This window comes from Salmo salar, chromosome 06, assembly GCF_965601325.2.
Source record: "Salmo salar chromosome 06, fSalSal1, whole genome shotgun sequence".
NCBI lineage: Eukaryota > Metazoa > Chordata > Actinopteri > Salmoniformes > Salmonidae > Salmo > Salmo salar.
Genome location: NC_138296.1, coordinates 96,722,501 through 96,743,166, shown reverse-complemented (window position 1 = coordinate 96,743,166; position 20,666 = coordinate 96,722,501). Strand labels below are relative to the sequence as shown.

General features: G+C 47.6%; 1 protein-coding gene across 1 annotated transcript in view; it reads left to right on the top strand.

Annotated features, from left to right (window-relative positions):
* Positions 1–20,666, top strand: part of ddx1 (DEAD (Asp-Glu-Ala-Asp) box helicase 1) — a 66,486-nt gene that overhangs the window by 21,126 nt on the left and 24,694 nt on the right. Inside the window, exons 9-11 of the mRNA XM_082976185.1 lie at positions 1,301–1,399; positions 4,790–4,879; positions 17,534–17,725. Coding sequence (XP_082832311.1) covers positions 1,301–1,399; positions 4,790–4,879; positions 17,534–17,725 — 381 coding nt within the window. The remainder of the gene's footprint in view (positions 1–1,300; positions 1,400–4,789; positions 4,880–17,533; positions 17,726–20,666) is intronic.

Sequence of the window (20,666 nt, the reverse complement as noted above, 5' to 3'; positions counted from 1 at the left end):
TGATCAATTAGCCTTTTAAAATGATAAACTTGGATTAGCTAACACAACGTGCCATTGGAACACAGGAGTGATGGTTGCTGATAATGGGCCTCTGTACGCCTATGTAGATATTCCATTAAAAATCAGCCGTTTCCATCTACAATAGTCATTTACAACATTAACAATGTCTACACTGTATTTCTGATCAATTTGACGTTATTTTAATGGACAAAAAAATGTGCTTTTCTTTAAAAAAAACAAAGACATTTCTAAGTGACCCAAACTTTTGATCGTGTGTATGTGTATTTTTTGCCACTGATCAGTCTCCATATATACTTCCATTCATTTTTTTCCCAACTGGGACCTGGGGACGTTCGGACGAGTCCTGGGAGGCCTGTGGGCGTCCTGGAGCAAAACATGTCCATGTTCGTGTGAAACGTTAAGACTCACACAGGGGTTCACATTAGCATGTAGCCCAAAACTGTTAGGACGCTACAGACGGACTGTACCGACCTCAGACGAGTCCCAAGACTCTTGTGTGAGTCGTAGAGCAAACGTGAGAGAACCGTCAAGTTCGTGAGAGTCTCATCTTTCCATAGAGGGGTCATAATAGCTCGTAGGCCAAACCGTTCAGACGCTGCGTACTGTTTTGTGCGAAGAACGATTTTTTTTGGAACGTCTCCTGCTCTGGCCCACGCCCCTCTGGCCCACGCCCCTCTGGCCCACGCCCCTCTGGCCCACGCCCCTCTGGCCCACGCCCCCTCTGGCCCACGCCCCTCTAGACACCAGATGTGGAAGCGCGACGTCGGCGGGATACAGTGGATTAAGACAAATCAAATGCAAACAAAGCAAATCTCCTAGTTTAAATTGACATTTTAATGGGGGATTTTTTTTTCCTCTCGAGATGATTATGCTCATTTTATTTCCAGCAGGGCACTGACATCGACCTTGGGGGGGGGGGGGTAACAATTTATGAAGGAGGCACTATGCAGGAAATGCTGCATCATTTCCTGGTTGTTAAAATGTCAGTTTGACTAAAGCAGGTAGAGAATCATTGTACCATCTAAACCACTGTGAAGTGTAATTTTCAGAACCCCCAAAAAATATTGTATTTTCATTTTATTTTCATATTTTTGTTGTTTTTGAAGCTGGTGTACAAATGACACACACAGAACAGATCTACCGCCTTCTTAGCACGAACAAATCTACAACACACACATCTGTTATGATTGTTTCATATCTGCAAAATAGTTAAAAACCCGCTGTAGTTTTATTTAACGTTTCTCCACCTCGCCTTTTTCCTCTCCGCTCTTCCTCTCAGGTGGACATCGTGGTCGGGACACCAGGTCGTCTAGATGACCTCATCTCTACGGGGAAACTCACCTTGTCTCAAGTCCGCTTCCTGGTCCTGGATGAGTGTGTATGTACCCGTCTGGTCCTGGATAAGTCTGTCTGGTCCTGGATGAGTGTGTCTGGTCCTGGCTGGTCCTGGATGAGTGTGTCTGGTCCTGGATGGTCCTGGATGAGTGTGTCTGGTCCTGGATGGTCCCGGATGAGTGTGTCTGGTCCTGGCTGGTCCTGGATGAGTGTGTCTGGTCCTGTCTGGTCCTGGATGAGTGTGTCTGGTCCTGGATGGTCCCGGATGAGTGTGTCTGGTCCTGGATGGTCCCGGATGAGTGTGTCTGGTCCTGGATGGTCCTGGATGAGTGTGTCTGGTCCTGGATGAGTGTGTCTGGTCCTGTCTGGTCCTGGATGAGTGTGTCTGGTCCTGGATGAGTGTGTCTGGTCCTGTCTGGTCCCGGATGAGTGTGTCTGGTCCCGGATGAGTGTGTCTGGTCCCGGATGAGTGTGTCTGGTCCCGGATGAGTGTGTCTGGTCCCGGATGAGTGTGTCTGGTCCCGGATGAGTGTGTCTGGTCCCGTCTGGTCCTGGATGAGTGTGGCTGGTCCTGGATGAGTGTGGCTGGTCCCGGCTGGTCCTGGATGAGTGTGGCTGGTCCTGTCTGGTCCCGGATGAGTCTGTCTGGTCCCGGATGAGTCTGTCTGGTCCCGGATGAGTGTGTCTGGTCCCGGATGAGTGTGTCTGGTCCCGGATGAGTGTCTGGTCCTGGATGAGTGTGTCTGGTCCTGTCTGGTCCCGGATGAGTGTGTCTGGTCCTGTCTGGTCCCGGCTGAGTGCTGTCTGGTCCTGTCTGGTCCCGGATGAGTGTGTCTGGTCCCGGATGAGTGTGGCTGGTCCCGGATGAGTGTGGCTGGTCCCGTCTGGTCCCGGATGAGTGTGGCTGGTCCTGTCTGGTCCCGGATGAGTGTCTGGTCCTGGATGCGCGTGTCTGGTCCCGGATGAGTGTGTCTGGTCCTGTCTGGTCCCGGATGAGTGTCTGGTCCTGGATGAGTGTGTCTGGTCCTGTCTGGTCCCGGATGAGTGTCTGGTCCTGGATGAGTGTGTCTGGTCCTGTCTGGTCCTGGATGAGTGTGTCTGGTCCCGTCTGGTCCCGGATGAGTGTGTCTGGTCCCGGATGAGTGTGTCTGGTCCCGGATGAGTGTGTCTGGTCCTGTCTGGTCCTGGATGAGTGTGTCTGGTCCTGGATGAGTGTGTCTGGTCCTGGATGGGCGTGTATGTACCTGTCTGTCTGTTACTGTTCTGTGTTGACTGTTGACTGATAAAACATTTAGATTTGCCAAAACATTTAAGTTATAAAGAATTGTTTTTTTTTCTAGCTACTAAAATAAACACGTCATAAGCTAGTTTTTATTTATTTCTATCTAGCTTTCAAATAGGCTCGTTGTTCTCCTCCACCCTGCATCTCTTCCCTTTCCGTCAGTATACCTGGTGGAATAATGGTTCATAAACAGCTCTCAATGGGCCCCATAAAATTATCATCTTTTCCCCTTATTTCAGTTTTATTTTTCCTGTTAGGGGGGGAAAAAAGCATAATCTTAATTTTTTTTTTTTACGTTCAATATTACACTGAACAAAAATGTTTTTACGCAAACCTGTAACAATTTCAAAGATTTTAACTGAGGTTATAGTTCATATGAGGAAATCCAGTCAATTGAAATATATTTTTTTTTAAGCCTTAATCTATGGATTTCACATGACTGAGAATACAGATATGCTTCTTCTGTTGGTGACATATACCTTTTAAACAAAAAAAAGGTAGGGGGTGTGGATCAGAAAACCAGTCAGTATCTGGTGTGACCACCATTTGCCTCATGCAGCGCGACACGTCTCCTTCACATAGAGTTGATCAGGCTGTTGATTGTGGCCCTGTTGGATTGTTGTCCCACCTCCTCTTCAATGGCTGGGCGAAGATGCTTCATATTGGAGGAAAACTGGAAACCGCTGTCTTACACGTCGATCCAGAGCATCCCAAACATGCTCAATGGGTGACATGTCTGGTGGGTATGCAGGCCATGGAAGAACTGGGACATATTCAGCTTCCAGGAATTGTGTACCGATCCCTGCGACACGGGGCCGTTCGTTATCATGCTGAAACATGAGGTGATGGTGGTGGATGAATGGCACGACAACGGGGCCTCAGGATCTCGTCACGGTATCTCTGTGGATTCAAATTTGTCATCGATAAAATTTGAAATTGTGTTCGTTGTCCGTAGCTTATGCCTGTCCCATACCATAACGCCACCGCCACGATGGGGTCACTCTGTTCACAGCGTTGACATCAGCAAACTGCTCGCCCACACGACGCCATACACGCTGTCTGACATCTGTGCGGTACAGTCTCCATACTGCCCGCCACACGCCATCTGTGCGGTACAGTCTCCATACTGCCCGCCACACGCCATCTGTGCGGTACAGTCTCCATACTGCCCGCCACACGCCATCTGTGCGGTACAGTCTCCATACTGCCCGCCACACGCTGTCTGCCATCTGCCCGGTACAGTCTCCATACTGCCCGCCACACGCCGTCTGCCCGGTACAGTCTCCATACTGCCCGCCACACGCTGTCTGCCATCTGCCCGGTACAGTTGAAACTGGGGATTCATCCGTGACGAGCACACTTCTCCAGCGTGCCAGTGACCATCGAAGGTGAGCATTTCCCCACTGAAGTCGGTTACGACATCGAACTGCAGTCAGGTCGAGACCCTGGTGAGGACGACGAGGCCACAGATGAGCTTCCCTGAGACGCTTTCTGACAGTTTGTGCAGAAATTCTTCGGTTGTAGAAAAAACCTACAGTTTCATCAGCGAAGGAGAAATGCTCAGTAATGGGGGAATGTAAAGAAATTTGTGAACAATTTGAGGAATAATCTTTTTTTTTTTCCCCTCCTTATGGAACATTTCTGGCATCTTTTTATTACAGCGCATTTTAAAAATGGGGCCAACACTTTTAAATGTGTTTTTTTTTTTAAATGTTTTTTTTTGTTCAGTAAACAATTAATAATATAGAAACATCAAATGGATGTTCTGAAACTGTCAAAGCATAAATCACATCAGAAAACTAGTTTTTGAGGTAAATAAATTAAAAAAATATATATATTATTTTGTTGTTGGTATAATTCCCCTTTAGTTGCACATTCAGAAAGAGGAAAGTGTCAACAAAAAAAAATAAGAGTTTGGTCACCCAATTGATAGAAATAATTATGATATCGTTAACCGTTTCATTGAGAAGGTTGTTATTAGCGCGGCTAACTGGCTACACATTGTCAAGAAATTTCACAAACGCTCTCAACAAACACATCCACTGGCAATATTGCTGGAAATTATTTGTCAGATTTAGCTCTTACGCTTGTCTTTTTATTAAGCCCATAGTGTGTCCACCTGTGTAGTGTAATATATTGTCTACTTTCTAGGATGGGCTCCTCACTGCCGGCTACACCGACTTCATCATGAGAATCTACAACCAGATTCCTCAAGTCACCTCGGACGGCAAGAGACTTCAGGTACGCTACCCCTAGTTTCTGTCTGAACCCATCTATTACTCTCTCTACCAGGTGGTAGTCTGTATCTCTCTCTCTACCAGGTGGTAGTCTGTATCTCTCTCTCTCTACCAGGTGGTAGTCTGTATCTCTCTCTCTCTACCAGGTGGTAGTCTGTATCTCTCTCTCTCTACCAGGTGGTAGTCTGTATCTCTCTCTCTACCAGGTGGTAGTCTGTATCTCTCTCTCTACCAGGTGGTAGTCTGTATCTCTCTCTTACCAGGTGGTAGTCTGTATCTCTCTCTCTACCAGGTGGTAGTCTGTATCTCTCTCTCTACCAGGTGGTAGTCTGTATCTCTCTCTCTACCAGGTGGTAGTCTGTATCTCTCTCTCTACCAGGTGGTAGTGTGTGTATCTCTCTCTCTCTCTACCAGGTGGTAGTGTGTGTATCTCTCTCTCTCTCTACCAGGTGGTAGTGTGTGTATCTCTCTCTCTCTCTACCAGGTGGTAGTGTGTGTATCTCTCTCTCTCTCTACCAGGTGGTAGTGTGTGTATCTCTCTCTCTCTCTACCAGGTGGTAGTGTGTGTATCTCTCTCTCTCTCTACCAGGTGGTAGTCTGTGTATCTCTCTCTCTCTCTACCAGGTGGTAGTCTGTATCTCTCTCTCTACCAGGTGATAGTCTGTGTATCTCTCTCTCTACCAGGTGGTAGTCTGTGTATCTCTCTCTCTACCAGGTGGTAGTCTGTATCTCTCTCTCTCTCTACCAGGTGGTAGTCTGTACTCTCTCTCTCTACCAGGTGGTAGTCTGTATCTCTCTCTACCAGGTGGTAGTCTGTATCTCTCTCTCTCTCTCTACCAGGTGGTAGTCTGTATCTCTCTCTCTCTCTTCTCTACCAGGTGGTAGTCTGTATCTCTCTCTCTCTCTACCAGGTGGTAGTCTGTATCTCTCTCTCTCTCTCTACCAGGTGGTAGTCTGTATCTCTCTCTCTCTCTCTACCAGGTGGTAGTCTGTATCTCTCTCTCTCTCTACCAGGTGGTAGTCTGTATCTCTCTCTCTCTCTCTACCAGGTGGTAGTCTGTATCTCTCTCTCTCTCTCTACCAGGTGGTAGTCTGTATCTCTCTCTCTCTCTCTACCAGGTGGTAGTCTGTATCTCTCTCTCTCTCTCTACCAGGTGGTAGTCTGTGTATCTCTCTCTCTACCAGGTGGTAGTCTGTGTATCTCTCTCTCTACCAGGTGGTAGTCTGTGTATCTCTCTCTCTACCAGGTGGTAGTCTGTGTATCTCTCTCTCTCTACCAGGTGGTAGTCTGTGTATCTCTCTCTCTCTACCAGGTGGTAGTCTGTGTATCTCTCTCTCTACCAGGTGATAGTCTGTGTATCTCTCTCTCCCTCTCTCCACCAGGTGGTAGTCTGTGATCTCTCTCTCCCTCTCTCTCTACCAGGTGGTAGTCTGTATCTCTCTCTCTCTCTCTCTCTCTCTCTCACCAGGTGGTGGTCTGTATCTCTCTCTCTCTCTCTACCAGGTGGTAGTCTGTATCTCTCTCTCTCCACCAGGTGGTAGTCTGTATCTCTCTCTCTCTCTACCAGGTGGTGGTCTGTATCTCTCTCTACCAGGTGATAGGCTGTATCTCTCTCTCTCTCTCTCTACCAGGTGGTAGGCTGTATCTCTCTCTCTCTCTCTCTACCAGGTGGTAGTCTGTATCTCTCTCTCTCTCTCTACCAGGTGGTAGTCTGTATCTCTCTCTCTCTCTCTACCAGGTGGTAGTCTGTATCTCTCTCTCTCTCTCTACCAGGTGGTAGTCTGTATCTCTCTCTCTCTCTCTACCAGGTGGTAGTCTGTATCTCTCTCTCTCTCTCTACCAGGTGATAGGCTGTATCTCTCTCTCTCTCTCTACCAGGTGGTGGTCTGTATCTCTCTCTCTCTCTACCAGGTGGTAGTCTGTATCTCTCTCTCTCTCTACCAGGTGATAGGCTGTATCTCTCTCCCTACCAGGTGATAGTATGTGTATCTCTCTCTCCCTCTCTCTCTACCAGGTGATAGGCTGTATCTCTCTCTCCCTCTCTCTCTACCAGCTGATAGGCTGTCTCTCTCTCTCTCTCTACCAGGTGATAGTATGTGTATCTCTCTCTCTCTCTCTACCAGGTGATAGGCTGTGTATCTCTCTCTCTACCAGGTGATAGTATGTGTATCTCTCTCTCTACCAGGTGATAGGCTGTATCTCTCTCTCTCTACCAGGTGATAGTGTGTATCTCTCTCTCTCTACCAGGTGATAGTGTGTGTCTCTCTCTCTCTACCAGGTGATAGTATGTGTATCTCTCTCTCTACCAGGTGATAGTATGTGTATCTCTCTCTCTACCAGGTGATAGTATGTGTATCTCTCTCTCTACCAGGTGATAGTGTGTATCTCTCTCTCTACCAGGTGATAGGCTGTCTCTCTCTCTCTCTCTCTACCAGGTGATAGTGTGTATCTCTCTCTCTCTACCAGGTGATAGTATGTGTATCTCTCTCTCTACCAGGTGATAGTGTGTATCTCTCTCTACCAGGTGATAGTGTGTATCTCTCTCTCTACCAGGTGATAGTGTATCTCTCTCTCTCTACCAGGTGATAGTATGTGTATCTCTCTCTCTACCAGGTGATAGTATGTGTATCTCTCTCTCTCTACCAGGTGATAGTATGTGTATCTCTCTCTCTACCAGGTGATAGTATGTGTGTATCTCTCTCTCTCTACCAGGTGATAGTATGTGTATCTCTCTCTCTCTCTACCAGGTGATAGTATGTGTATCTCTCTCTCTCTACCAGGTGATAGTATGTGTATCTCTCTCTCTCTACCAGGTGATAGTATGTGTATCTCTCTCTCTCTCTACCAGGTGATAGTATGTGTATCTCTCTCTCTCTCTACCAGGTGATAGTATGTGTATCTCTCTCTCTCTCTACCAGGTGATAGTGTGTATCTCTCTCTACCAGGTGATAGTATGTGTATCTCTCTCTCTCTACCAGGTGATAGTATGTGTATCTCTCTCTCTCTACCAGGTGATAGGCTGTATCTCTCTCTCTACCAGGTGATAGTGTGTATCTCTCTCTCTACCAGGTGATAGGCTGTCTCTCTCTCTCTCTCTCTACCAGGTGATAGGCTGTCTCTCTCTCTCTCTCTCTACCAGGTGATAGGCTGTATCTCTCTCTCTACCAGGTGATAGGCTGTATCTCTCTCTCTCTACCAGGTGATAGGCTGTATCTCTCTCTCTACCAGGTGATAGGCTGTATCTCTCTCTCTACCAGGTGATAGTGTGTATCTCTCTCTCTACCAGGTGATAGGCTGTCTCTCTCTCTCTCTCTCTACCAGGTGATAGTATGTGTATCTCTCTACCAGGTGATAGTATGTGTATCTCTCTACCAGGTGATAGTATGTGTATCTCTCTACCAGGTGATAGTATGTGTATCTCTCTCTCTCTACCAGGTGATAGTATGTGTATCTCTCTCTCTCTACCAGGTGATAGTATGTGTATCTCTCTCTCTCTACCAGGTGATAGTGTGTATCTCTCTCTCTACCAGGTGATAGGCTGTATCTCTCTCTCTACCAGGTGATAGGCTGTATCTCTCTCTCTACCAGGTGATAGGCTGTATCTCTCTCTCTACCAGGTGATAGGCTGTATCTCTCTCTCTACCAGGTGATAGGCTGTATCTCTCTCTCTACCAGGTGATAGTATGTGTATCTCTCTCTCTACCAGGTGATAGTATGTATCTCTCTCTACCAGGTGATAGTGTGTATCTCTCTCTCTCTCTCTCTCTACCAGGTGATAGTATGTATCTCTCTCTCTCTCTCTCTCTACCAGGTGATAGTATGTATCTCTCTCTACCAGGTGATAGTATGTGTATCTCTCTCTCTCTCTACCAGGTGATAGTATGTGTATCTCTCTCTCTCTCTACCAGGTGATAGTATGTGTATCTCTCTCTCTCTCTACCAGGTGATAGTATGTGTATCTCTCTCTCTCTCTACCAGGTGATAGTATGTGTATCTCTCTCTCTCTCTACCAGGTGATAGTATGTGTATCTCTCTCTCTCTCTACCAGGTGATAGTATGTGTATCTCTCTCTCTCTCTACCAGGTGATAGTATGTGTATCTCTCTCTCTCTCTACCAGGTGATAGTATGTGTATCTCTCTCTCTCTCTACCAGGTGATAGTATGTGTATCTCTCTCTCTCTCTACCAGGTGATAGTATGTGTATCTCTCTCTCTCTCTACCAGGTGATAGTATGTGTATCTCTCTCTCTCTCTACCAGGTGATAGTATGTGTATCTCTCTCTCTCTACCAGGTGATAGGCTGTGTATCTCTCTCTCTCTCTACCAGGTGATAGGCTGTGTATCTCTCTCTCTCTCTACCAGGTGATAGGCTTTGTATCTCTCTCTCTCTACCAGGTGATAGTATGTGTATCTCTCTCTCTCTCTACCAGGTGATAGTATGTGTATCTCTCTCTCTCTCTACCAGGTGATAGTATGTGTATCTCTCTCTCTCTCTACCAGTTTATAGTATGTGTATCTCTCTCTCTCTCTACCAGGTGATAGTATGTGTATCTCTCTCTCTCTCTACCAGGTGATAGTATGTGTATCTCTCTCTCTCTCTACCAGGTGATAGTATGTGTATCTCTCTCTCTCTACCAGGTGATAGTATGTGTATCTCTCTCTCTCTACCAGGTGATAGTATGTGTATCTCTCTCTCTACCAGGTGATAGTATGTGTATCTCTCTCTCTACCAGGTGATAGTATGTGTATCTCTCTCTCTACCAGGTGATAGTATGTGTATCTCTCTCTCTACCAGGTGATAGGCTGTGTATCTCTCTCTCTACCAGGTGATAGGCTGTGTATCTCTCTCTCTACCAGGTGATAGGCTGTGTATCTCTCTCTCTACCAGGTGATAGTATGTGTATCTCTCTCTCTACCAGGTGATAGTATGTGTATCTCTCTCTCTCTCTACCAGGTGATAGGCTGTATCTCTCTCTCTCTCTACCAGGTGATAGGCTGTATCTCTCTCTCTACCAGGTGATAGTGTGTATCTCTCTCTCTACCAGGTGATAGTGTGTATCTCTCTCTCTACCAGGTGATAGGCTGTCTCTCTCTCTCTCTCTCTACCAGGTGATAGTATGTGTATCTCTCTCTCTCTACCAGGTGATAGTATGTGTATCTCTCTCTCTCTACCAGGTGATAGTATGTGTATCTCTCTCTCTCTACCAGGTGATAGTGTGTGTATCTCTCTCTCTCTACCAGGTGATAGTGTGTATCTCTCTCTCTACCAGGTGATAGTGTGTATCTCTCTCTCTACCAGGTGATAGTGTGTATCTCTCTCTCTACCAGGTGATAGTGTGTATCTCTCTCTCTACCAGGTGATAGGCTGTATCTCTCTCTCTACCAGGTGATAGGCTGTATCTCTCTCTCTACCAGGTGATAGTATGTGTATCTCTCTCTCTACCAGGTGATAGTGTGTATCTCTCTCTACCAGGTGATAGTGTGTATCTCTCTCTCTCTCTACCAGGTGATAGTATGTGTATCTCTCTCTCTCTCTACCAGGTGATAGTATGTGTATCTCTCTCTCTCTCTACCAGGTGATAGTATGTGTATCTCTCTCTCTCTCTACCAGGTGATAGTATGTGTATCTCTCTCTCTCTCTACCAGGTGATAGTATGTGTATCTCTCTCTCTCTCTACCAGGTGATAGTATGTGTATCTCTCTCTCTCTCTACCAGGTGATAGTATGTGTATCTCTCTCTCTCTCTACCAGGTGATAGTATGTGTATCTCTCTCTCTCTACCAGGTGATAGTATGTGTATCTCTCTCTCTCTCTACCAGGTGATAGGCTGTGTATCTCTCTCTCTCTCTACCAGGTGATAGGCTGTGTATCTCTCTCTCTCTCTACCAGGTGATAGGCTGTGTATCTCTCTCTCTCTACCAGGTGATAGGCTGTGTATCTCTCTCTCTCTCTACCAGGTGATAGTATGTGTATCTCTCTCTCTCTACCAGGTGATAGTATGTGTATCTCTCTCTCTACCAGGTGATAGGCTGTGTATCTCTCTCTCTACCAGGTGATAGTATGTGTATCTCTCTCTCTACCAGGTGATAGTATGTGTATCTCTCTCTCTACCAGGTGATATGCTGTGTATCTCTCTCTCTACCAGGTGATATGCTGTGTATCTCTCTCTCTACCAGGTGATAGGCTGTATCTCTCTCTCTCTCTCTACCAGGTGATAGTGTGTATCTCTCTCTCTCTACCAGGTGATAGTGTGTATCTCTCTCTCTACCAGGTGATAGTGTGTATCTCTCTCTCTGCCAGGTGATAGTGTGTATCTCTCTCTCTCTACCAGGTGATAGTATGTGTATCTCTCTCTCTACCAGGTGATAGTGTGTATCTCTCTCTCTACCAGGTGATAGTGTGTATCTCTCTCTCTACCAGGTGATAGTGTGTATCTCTCTCTCTACCAGGTGATAGTGTGTATCTCTCTCTCTACCAGGTGATAGTGTGTATCTCTCTCTCTACCAGGTGATAGTGTGTATCTCTCTCTCTACCAGGTGATAGGCTGTCTCTCTCTCTCTCTCTACCAGGTGATAGTGTGTATCTCTCTCTCTCTCTACCAGGTGATAGTGTGTATCTCTCTCTCTCTCTACCAGGTGATAGGCTGTATCTCTCTCTCTCTCTACCAGGTGATAGGCTGTATCTCTCTCTCTCTCTACCAGGTGATAGGCTGTATCTCTCTCTCTACCAGGTGATAGGCTGTATCTCTCTCTCTACCAGGTGATAGTGTGTATCTCTCTCTCTGCCAGGTGATAGTGTGTATCTCTCTCTCTACCAGGTGATAGTGTGTATCTCTCTCTCTACCAGGTGATAGTATGTGTATCTCTCTCTCTACCAGGTGATAGTATGTGTATCTCTCTCTCTACCAGGTGATAGTATGTGTATCTCTCTCTCTACCAGGTGATAGTCTGTATCTCTCTCTCTACCAGGTGATAGGCTGTATCTCTCTCTCTACCAGGTGATAGGCTGTATCTCTCTCTCTACCAGGTGATAGGCTGTATCTCTCTCTCTACCAGGTGATAGGCTGTATCTCTCTCTCTACCAGGTGATAGGCTGTATCTCTCTCTCTACCAGGTGATAGGCTGTATCTCTCTCTCTACCAGGTGATAGGCTGTATCTCTCTCTCTACCAGGTGATAGTGTGTATCTCTCTCTCTCTACCAGGTGATAGTGTGTATCTCTCTCTCTCTACCAGGTGATAGTGTGTATCTCTCTCTCTCTACCAGGTGATAGTATGTGTATCTCTCTCTCTCTACCAGGTGATAGTATGTGTATCTCTCTCTCTCTACCAGGTGACAGTATGTGTATCTCTCTCTCTCTACCAGGTGACAGTATGTGTATCTCTCTCTCTCTACCAGGTGATAGTATGTGTATCTCTCTCTCTCTACCAGGTGATAGTATGTGTATCTCTCTCTCTCTACCAGGTGATAGTATGTGTATCTCTCTCTCTCTACCAGGTGATAGTATGTGTATCTCTCTCTCTCTACCAGGTGATAGTATGTGTATCTCTCTCTCTCTACCAGGTGATAGTATGTGTATCTCTCTCTCTCTACCAGGTGATAGTATGTGTATCTCTCTCTCTCTACCAGGTGATAGTATGTGTATCTCTCTCTCTCTACCAGGTGATAGTATGTGTATCTCTCTCTCTCTACCAGGTGATAGTATGTGTATCTCTCTCTCTACCAGGTGATAGGCTGTATCTCTCTCTCTACCAGGTGATAGGCTGTATCTCTCTCTCTACCAGGTGATAGTGTGTATCTCTCTCTCTACCAGGTGATAGGCTGTCTCTCTCTCTCTCTCTCTACCAGGTGATAGTATGTGTATCTCTCTACCAGGTGATAGTATGTGTATCTCTCTCTCTCTACCAGGTGATAGTATGTGTATCTCTCTCTCTACCAGGTGATAGGCTGTATCTCTCTCTCTACCAGGTGATAGTGTGTATCTCTCTCTCTACCAGGTGATAGGCTGTCTCTCTCTCTCTCTCTCTACCAGGTGATAGTATGTGTATCTCTCTACCAGGTGATAGTATGTGTATCTCTCTACCAGGTGATAGTATGTGTATCTCTCTCTCTCTACCAGGTGATAGTATGTGTATCTCTCTCTCTCTACCAGGTGATAGTGTGTATCTCTCTCTCTCTACCAGGTGATAGGCTGTATCTCTCTCTCTACCAGGTGATAGGCTGTATCTCTCTCTCTACCAGGTGATAGGCTGTATCTCTCTCTCTACCAGGTGATAGGCTGTATCTCTCTCTCTACCAGGTGATAGTATGTGTATCTCTCTCTCTACCAGGTGATAGTATGTATCTCTCTCTACCAGGTGATAGTGTGTATCTCTCTCTCTCTCTCTCTCTACCAGGTGATAGTATGTATCTCTCTCTACCAGGTGATAGTATGTGTATCTCTCTCTCTCTCTACCAGGTGATAGTATGTGTATCTCTCTCTCTCTCTACCAGGTGATAGTATGTGTATCTCTCTCTCTCTCTACCAGGTGATAGTATGTGTATCTCTCTCTCTCTCTACCAGGTGATAGTATGTGTATCTCTCTCTCTCTCTACCAGGTGATAGTATGTGTATCTCTCTCTCTCTCTACCAGGTGATAGTATGTGTATCTCTCTCTCTCTCTACCAGGTGATAGTATGTGTATCTCTCTCTCTCTCTACCAGGTGATAGTATGTGTATCTCTCTCTCTCTCTACCAGGTGATAGTATGTGTATCTCTCTCTCTCTCTACCAGGTGATAGTATGTGTATCTCTCTCTCTCTACCAGGTGATAGTATGTGTATCTCTCTCTCTCTCTACCAGGTGATAGGCTGTGTATCTCTCTCTCTACCAGGTGATAGGCTGTGTATCTCTCTCTCTACCAGGTGATAGGCTTTGTATCTCTCTCTCTCTACCAGGTGATAGTATGTGTATCTCTCTCTCTCTCTACCAGGTGATAGTATGTGTATCTCTCTCTCTCTCTACCAGGTGATAGTATGTGTATCTCTCTCTCTCTCTACCAGTTTATAGTATGTGTATCTCTCTCTCTCTCTACCAGGTGATAGTATGTGTATCTCTCTCTCTCTCTACCAGGTGATAGTATGTGTATCTCTCTCTCTCTCTACCAGGTGATAGTATGTGTATCTCTCTCTCTCTCTACCAGGTGATAGTATGTGTATCTCTCTCTCTCTACCAGGTGATAGTATGTGTATCTCTCTCTCTACCAGGTGATAGTATGTGTATCTCTCTCTCTACCAGGTGATAGGCTGTGTATCTCTCTCTCTACCAGGTGATAGGCTGTGTATCTCTCTCTCTACCAGGTGATAGGCTGTGTATCTCTCTCTCTACCAGGTGATAGTATGTGTATCTCTCTCTCTACCAGGTGATAGTATGTGTATCTCTCTCTCTACCAGGTGATAGTATGTGTATCTCTCTCTCTACCAGGTGATAGTATGTGTATCTCTCTCTCTACCAGGTGATAGTATGTGTATCTCTCTCTCTCTACCAGGTGATAGGCTGTATCTCTCTCTCTCTCTACCAGGTGATAGGCTGTATCTCTCTCTCTACCAGGTGATAGGCTGTATCTCTCTCTCTACCAGGTGATAGTGTGTATCTCTCTCTCTACCAGGTGATAGGCTGTCTCTCTCTCTCTCTCTCTACCAGGTGATAGTATGTGTATCTCTCTCTCTCTACCAGGTGATAGTATGTGTATCTCTCTCTCTCTACCAGGTGATAGTATGTGTATCTCTCTCTCTCTACCAGGTGATAGTATGTGTATCTCTCTCTCTCTACCAGGTGATAGTGTGTGTATCTCTCTCTCTCTACCAGGTGATAGTGTGTATCTCTCTCTCTACCAGGTGATAGTGTGTATCTCTCTCTCTACCAGGTGATAGTGTGTATCTCTCTCTCTACCAGGTGATAGGCTGTATCTCTCTCTCTACCAGGTGATAGGCTGTATCTCTCTCTCTACCAGGTGATAGTATGTGTATCTCTCTCTCTACCAGGTGATAGTGTGTATCTCTCTCTACCAGGTGATAGTGTGTATCTCTCTCTACCAGGTGATAGTGTGTATCTCTCTCTCTCTCTACCAGGTGATAGTATGTGTATCTCTCTCTCTCTCTACCAGGTGATAGTATGTGTATCTCTCTCTCTCTCTACCAGGTGATAGTATGTGTATCTCTCTCTCTCTCTACCAGGTGATAGTATGTGTATCTCTCTCTCTCTCTACCAGGTGATAGTATGTGTATCTCTCTCTCTCTCTACCAGGTGATAGTATGTGTATCTCTCTCTCTCTCTACCAGGTGATAGTATGTGTATCTCTCTCTCTCTACCAGGTGATAGGCTGTGTATCTCTCTCTCTCTCTACCAGGTGATAGGCTGTGTATCTCTCTCTCTCTCTACCAGGTGATAGGCTGTGTATCTCTCTCTCTCTCTACCAGGTGATAGGCTGTGTATCTCTCTCTCTCTACCAGGTGATAGTATGTGTATCTCTCTCTCTCTCTACCAGGTGATAGTATGTGTATCTCTCTCTCTCTACCAGGTGATAGTATGTGTATCTCTCTCTCTACCAGGTGATAGGCTGTGTATCTCTCTCTCTACCAGGTGATAGGCTGTGTATCTCTCTCTCTACCAGGTGATAGTATGTGTATCTCTCTCTCTACCAGGTGATAGTATGTGTATCTCTCTCTCTACCAGGTGATAGGCTGTGTATCTCTCTCTCTACCAGGTGATAGGCTGTATCTCTCTCTCTCTACCAGGTGATAGTGTGTATCTCTCTCTCTACCAGGTGATAGTGTGTATCTCTCTCTCTGCCAGGTGATAGTGTGTATCTCTCTCTCTCTACCAGGTGATAGTATGTGTATCTCTCTCTCTACCAGGTGATAGTGTGTATCTCTCTCTCTACCAGGTGATAGTGTGTATCTCTCTCTCTACCAGGTGATAGTGTGTATCTCTCTCTCTACCAGGTGATAGTGTGTATCTCTCTCTCTACCAGGTGATAGTGTGTATCTCTCTCTCTACCAGGTGATAGTGTGTATCTCTCTCTCTACCAGGTGATAGGCTGTCTCTCTCTCTCTACCAGGTGATAGGCTGTCTCTCTCTCTCTCTCTACCAGGTGATAGTGTGTATCTCTCTCTCTCTCTACCAGGTGATAGTGTGTATCTCTCTCTCTCTCTACCAGGTGATAGTGTGTATCTCTCTCTCTCTCTACCAGGTGATAGGCTGTATCTCTCTCTCTCTCTACCAGGTGATAGGCTGTATCTCTCTCTCTACCAGGTGATAGGCTGTATCTCTCTCTCTACCAGGTGATAGTGTGTATCTCTCTCTCTGCCAGGTGATAGTGTGTATCTCTCTCTCTACCAGGTGATAGTGTGTATCTCTCTCTCTACCAGGTGATAGTGTGTATCTCTCTCTCTACCAGGTGATAGTGTGTATCTCTCTCTCTACCAGGTGATAGTATGTGTATCTCTCTCTCTACCAGGTGATAGTATGTGTATCTCTCTCTCTACCAGGTGATAGTCTGTATCTCTCTCTCTACCAGGTGATAGGCTGTATCTCTCTCTCTACCAGGTGATAGGCTGTATCTCTCTCTCTACCAGGTGATAGGCTGTATCTCTCTCTCTACCAGGTGATAGGCTGTATCTCTCTCTCTACCAGGTGATAGGCTGTATCTCTCTCTCTACCAGGTGATAGGCTGTATCTCTCTCTCTACCAGGTGATAGGCTGTATCTCTCTCTCTACCAGGTGATAGTGTGTATCTCTCTCTCTCTACCAGGTGATAGTGTGTATCTCTCTCTCTCTACCAGGTGATAGTGTGTATCTCTCTCTCTCTACCAGGTGATAGTGTGTATCTCTCTCTCTCTACCAGGTGATAGTATGTGTATCTCTCTCTCTCTACCAGGTGATAGTATGTGTATCTCTCTCTCTCTACCAGGTGACAGTATGTGTATCTCTCTCTCTCTACCAGGTGATAGTATGTGTATCTCTCTCTCTCTACCAGGTGATAGTATGTGTATCTCTCTCTCTCTACCAGGTGACAGTATGTGTATCTCTCTCTCTCTACCAGGTGACAGTATGTGTATCTCTCTCTCTCTACCAGGTGATAGTATGTGTATCTCTCTCTCTCTACCAGGTGATAGTATGTGTATCTCTCTCTCTCTACCAGGTGATAGTATGTGTATCTCTCTCTCTCTACCAGGTGATAGTATGTGTATCTCTCTCTCTCTACCAGGTGATAGTATGTGTATCTCTCTCTCTCTACCAGGTGATAGTATGTGTATCTCTCTCTCTCTACCAGGTGATAGTATGTGTATCTCTCTCTCTCTACCAGGTGATAGTATGTGTATCTCTCTCTCTCTACCAGGTGATAGTATGTGTATCTCTCTCTCTCTACCAGGTGATAGTATGTGTATCTCTCTCTCTCTACCAGGTGATAGTATGTGTATCTCTCTCTCTACCAGGTGATAGTGTGTATCTCTCTCTCTCTACCAGGTGATAGTGTGTATCTCTCTCTCTCTACCAGGTGATAGTATGTGTATCTCTCTCTCTACCAGGTGATAGTATGTGTATCTCTCTCTCTACCAGGTGATAGTATGTGTATCTCTCTCTCTACCAGGTGATAGTATGTATCTCTCTCTCTACCAGGTGATAGTCTGCTCAGCCACGCTCCACTCCTTCGACGTGAAGAAGTTGTCAGAGAAGATCATGCACTTCCCCACGTGGGTGGACCTGAAGGGGGAGGATTCTGTCCCTGAGACCGTCCATCACGTGGTCGTCCCCGTTAACCCTAAACACGACCGCAGCTGGGAACGCCTAGACCGCAAGAACCACATCCAGGTCAGTCTGGGGTCAGAGGGGATAGAACCACATCCTGGTCAGTCTGGGGTCAGAGGGGATAGAACCACATCCAGGTCAGTCTGGGGTCGGAGAGGATAGAACCACATCCAGGTCAGTCTGGGGTCGGAGAGGATAGAACCACATCCAGGTCAGTCTGGGGTCAGAGAGGATAGAACCACATCCAGGTCAGTCTGGGGTCAGAGAGGATAGAACCACATCCAGGTCAGGGGTGCCTCGGGGTCGGAGAGGATAGAACCACGTCCAGGTCAGTCTGGGGTCGGAGAGGATAGAAGCACATCCGGGTCCGAGAGGATCGAGTCTGCGGGTCGGAGAGGATAGAACCACGTCCAGGTCAGTCTGGGGTCGGAGAGGATAGAACCACGTCCAGGTCAGTCTGGGGTCGGAGAGGATAGAACCACGTCCAGGTCAGTCTGGGGTCAGAGAGGATAGAACCACGTCCAGGTCAGTCTGGGGTCGGAGAGGATAGAACCACGTCCAGGTCAGTCTGGGGTCAGAGAGGATAGAACCACGTCCAGGTCAGTCTGGGGTCGGAGAGGATAGAACCACGTCCAGGTCAGTCTGGGGTCAGAGAGGATAGAACCACATCCAGGTCAGTCTGGGGTCAGAGAGGATAGAACCACATCCTGGTCAGTCTGGGGTCAGAGAGGATAGAACCACATCCTGGTCAGTCTGGGGTCGGAGAGGATAGAACCACATCCTGGTCAGTCTGGGGTCGGAGAGGATAGAACCACATCCTGGTCAGTCTGGGGTCGGAGAGGATAGAACCACATCCAGGTCAGTCTGGGGTCGGAGAGGATAGAACCACATCCTGGTCAGTCTGGGGTCGGAGAGGATAGAACCACATCCAGGTCAGTCTGGGGTCGGAGAGGATAGAACCACATCCAGGTCAGTCTGGGGTCGGAGAGGATAGAACCACATCCTGGTCAGTCTGGGGTCGGAGAGGATAGAACCACATCCAGGTCAGTCTGGGGTCGGAGAGGATAGAACCACATCCTGGTCAGTCTGGGGTCGGAGAGGATAGAACCACATCCAGGTCAGTCTGGGGTCGGAGAGGATAGAACCACGTCCAGGTCAGTCTGGGGTCGGAGAGGATAGAACCACGTCCTGGTCAGTCTGGGGTCGGAGAGGATAGAACCACGTCCAGGTCAGTCTGGGGTCGGAGAGGATAGAACCACATCCAGGTCAGTCTGGGGTCGGAGAGGATAGAACCACGTCCAGGTCAGTCTGGGGTCGGAGAGGATAGAACCACGTCCAGGTCAGTCTGGGGTCGGAGAGGATAGAACCACGTCCAGGTCAGTCTGGGGTCGGAGAGGATAGAACCACGTCCAGGTCAGTCTGGGGTCGGAGAGGATAGAACCACGTCCAGGTCAGTCTGGGGTCGGAGAGGATAGAACCACGTCCAGGTCAGTCTGGGGTCGGAGAGGATAGAACCACGTCCAGGTCAGTCTGGGGTCGGAGAGGATAGAACCACGTCCAGGTCAGTCTGGGGTCGGAGAGGATAGAACCACGTCCAGGTCAGTCTGGGGTCGGAGAGGATAGAACCACGTCCAGGTCAGTCTGGGGTCGGAGAGGATAGAACCACGTCCAGGTCAGTCTGGGGTCGGAGAGGATAGAACCACGTCCAGGTCAGTCTGGGGTCGGAGAGGATAGAACCACGTCCAGGTCAGTCTGGGGTCGGAGAGGATAGAACCACGTCCAGGTCAGTCTGGGGTCGGAGAGGATAGAACCACGTCCAGGTCAGTCTGGGGTCGGAGAGGATAGAACCACGTCCAGGTCAGTCTGGGGTCGGAGAGGATAGAACCACGTCCAGGTCAGTCTGGGGTCGGAGAGGATAGAACCACGTCCAGGTCAGTCTGGGGTCGGAGAGGATAGAACCACGTCCAGGTCAGTCTGGGGTCGGAGAGGATAGAACCACGTCCAGGTCAGTCTGGGGTCGGAGAGGATAGAACCACGTCCAGGTCAGTCTGGGGTCGGAGAGGATAGAACCACGTCCAGGTCAGTCTGGGGTCGGAGAGGATAGAACCACGTCCAGGTCAGTCTGGGGTCGGAGAGGATAGAACCACGTCCAGGTCAGTCTGGGGTCGGAGAGGATAGAACCACGTCCAGGTCAGTCTGGGGTCGGAGAGGATAGAACCACATCCAGGTCAGTCTGGGGTCGGAGAGGATAGAACCACATCCTGGTCAGTCTGGGGTCGGAGAGGATAGAACCACATCCTGGTCAGTCTGGGGTCGGAGAGGATAGAACCACATCCTGGTCAGTCTGGGGTCGGAGAGGATAGAACCACATCCTGGTCAGTCTGGGGTCGGAGAGGATAGAACCACATCCAGGTCAGTCTGGGGTCGGAGAGGATAGAACCACATCCTGGTCAGTCTGGGGTCGGAGAGGATAGAACCACATCCTGGTCAGTCTGGGGTCGGAGAGGATAGAACCACATCCTGGTCAGTCTGGGGTCGGAGAGGATAGAACCACATCCTGGTCAGTCTGGGGTCGGAGAGGATAGAACCACATCCTGGTCAGTCTGGGGTCGGAGAGGATAGAACCACATCCTGGTCAGTCTGGGGTCGGAGAGGATAGAACCACATCCTGGTCAGTCTGGGGTCGGAGAGGATAGAACCACATCCTGGTCAGTCTGGGGTCGGAGAGGATAGAACCACATCCTGGTCAGTCTGGGGTCGGAGAGGATAGAAGCACATCCTGGTCAGAGGGGATAGAACCACATCCAGGTCAGAGAGAATAGAAGCACATCCTGGTCAGAGAGAATAGAAGCACATCCTGGTCAGAGAGAATAGAAGCACATCCTGGTCAGAGAGGATAGAAGCACATCCAGGTCAGTCTGGGGTCGGAGAGGATAGAAGCACATCCTGGTCAGTCTGGGGTCGGAGAGGATAGAAGCACATCCAGGTCAGAGAGAATAGAAGC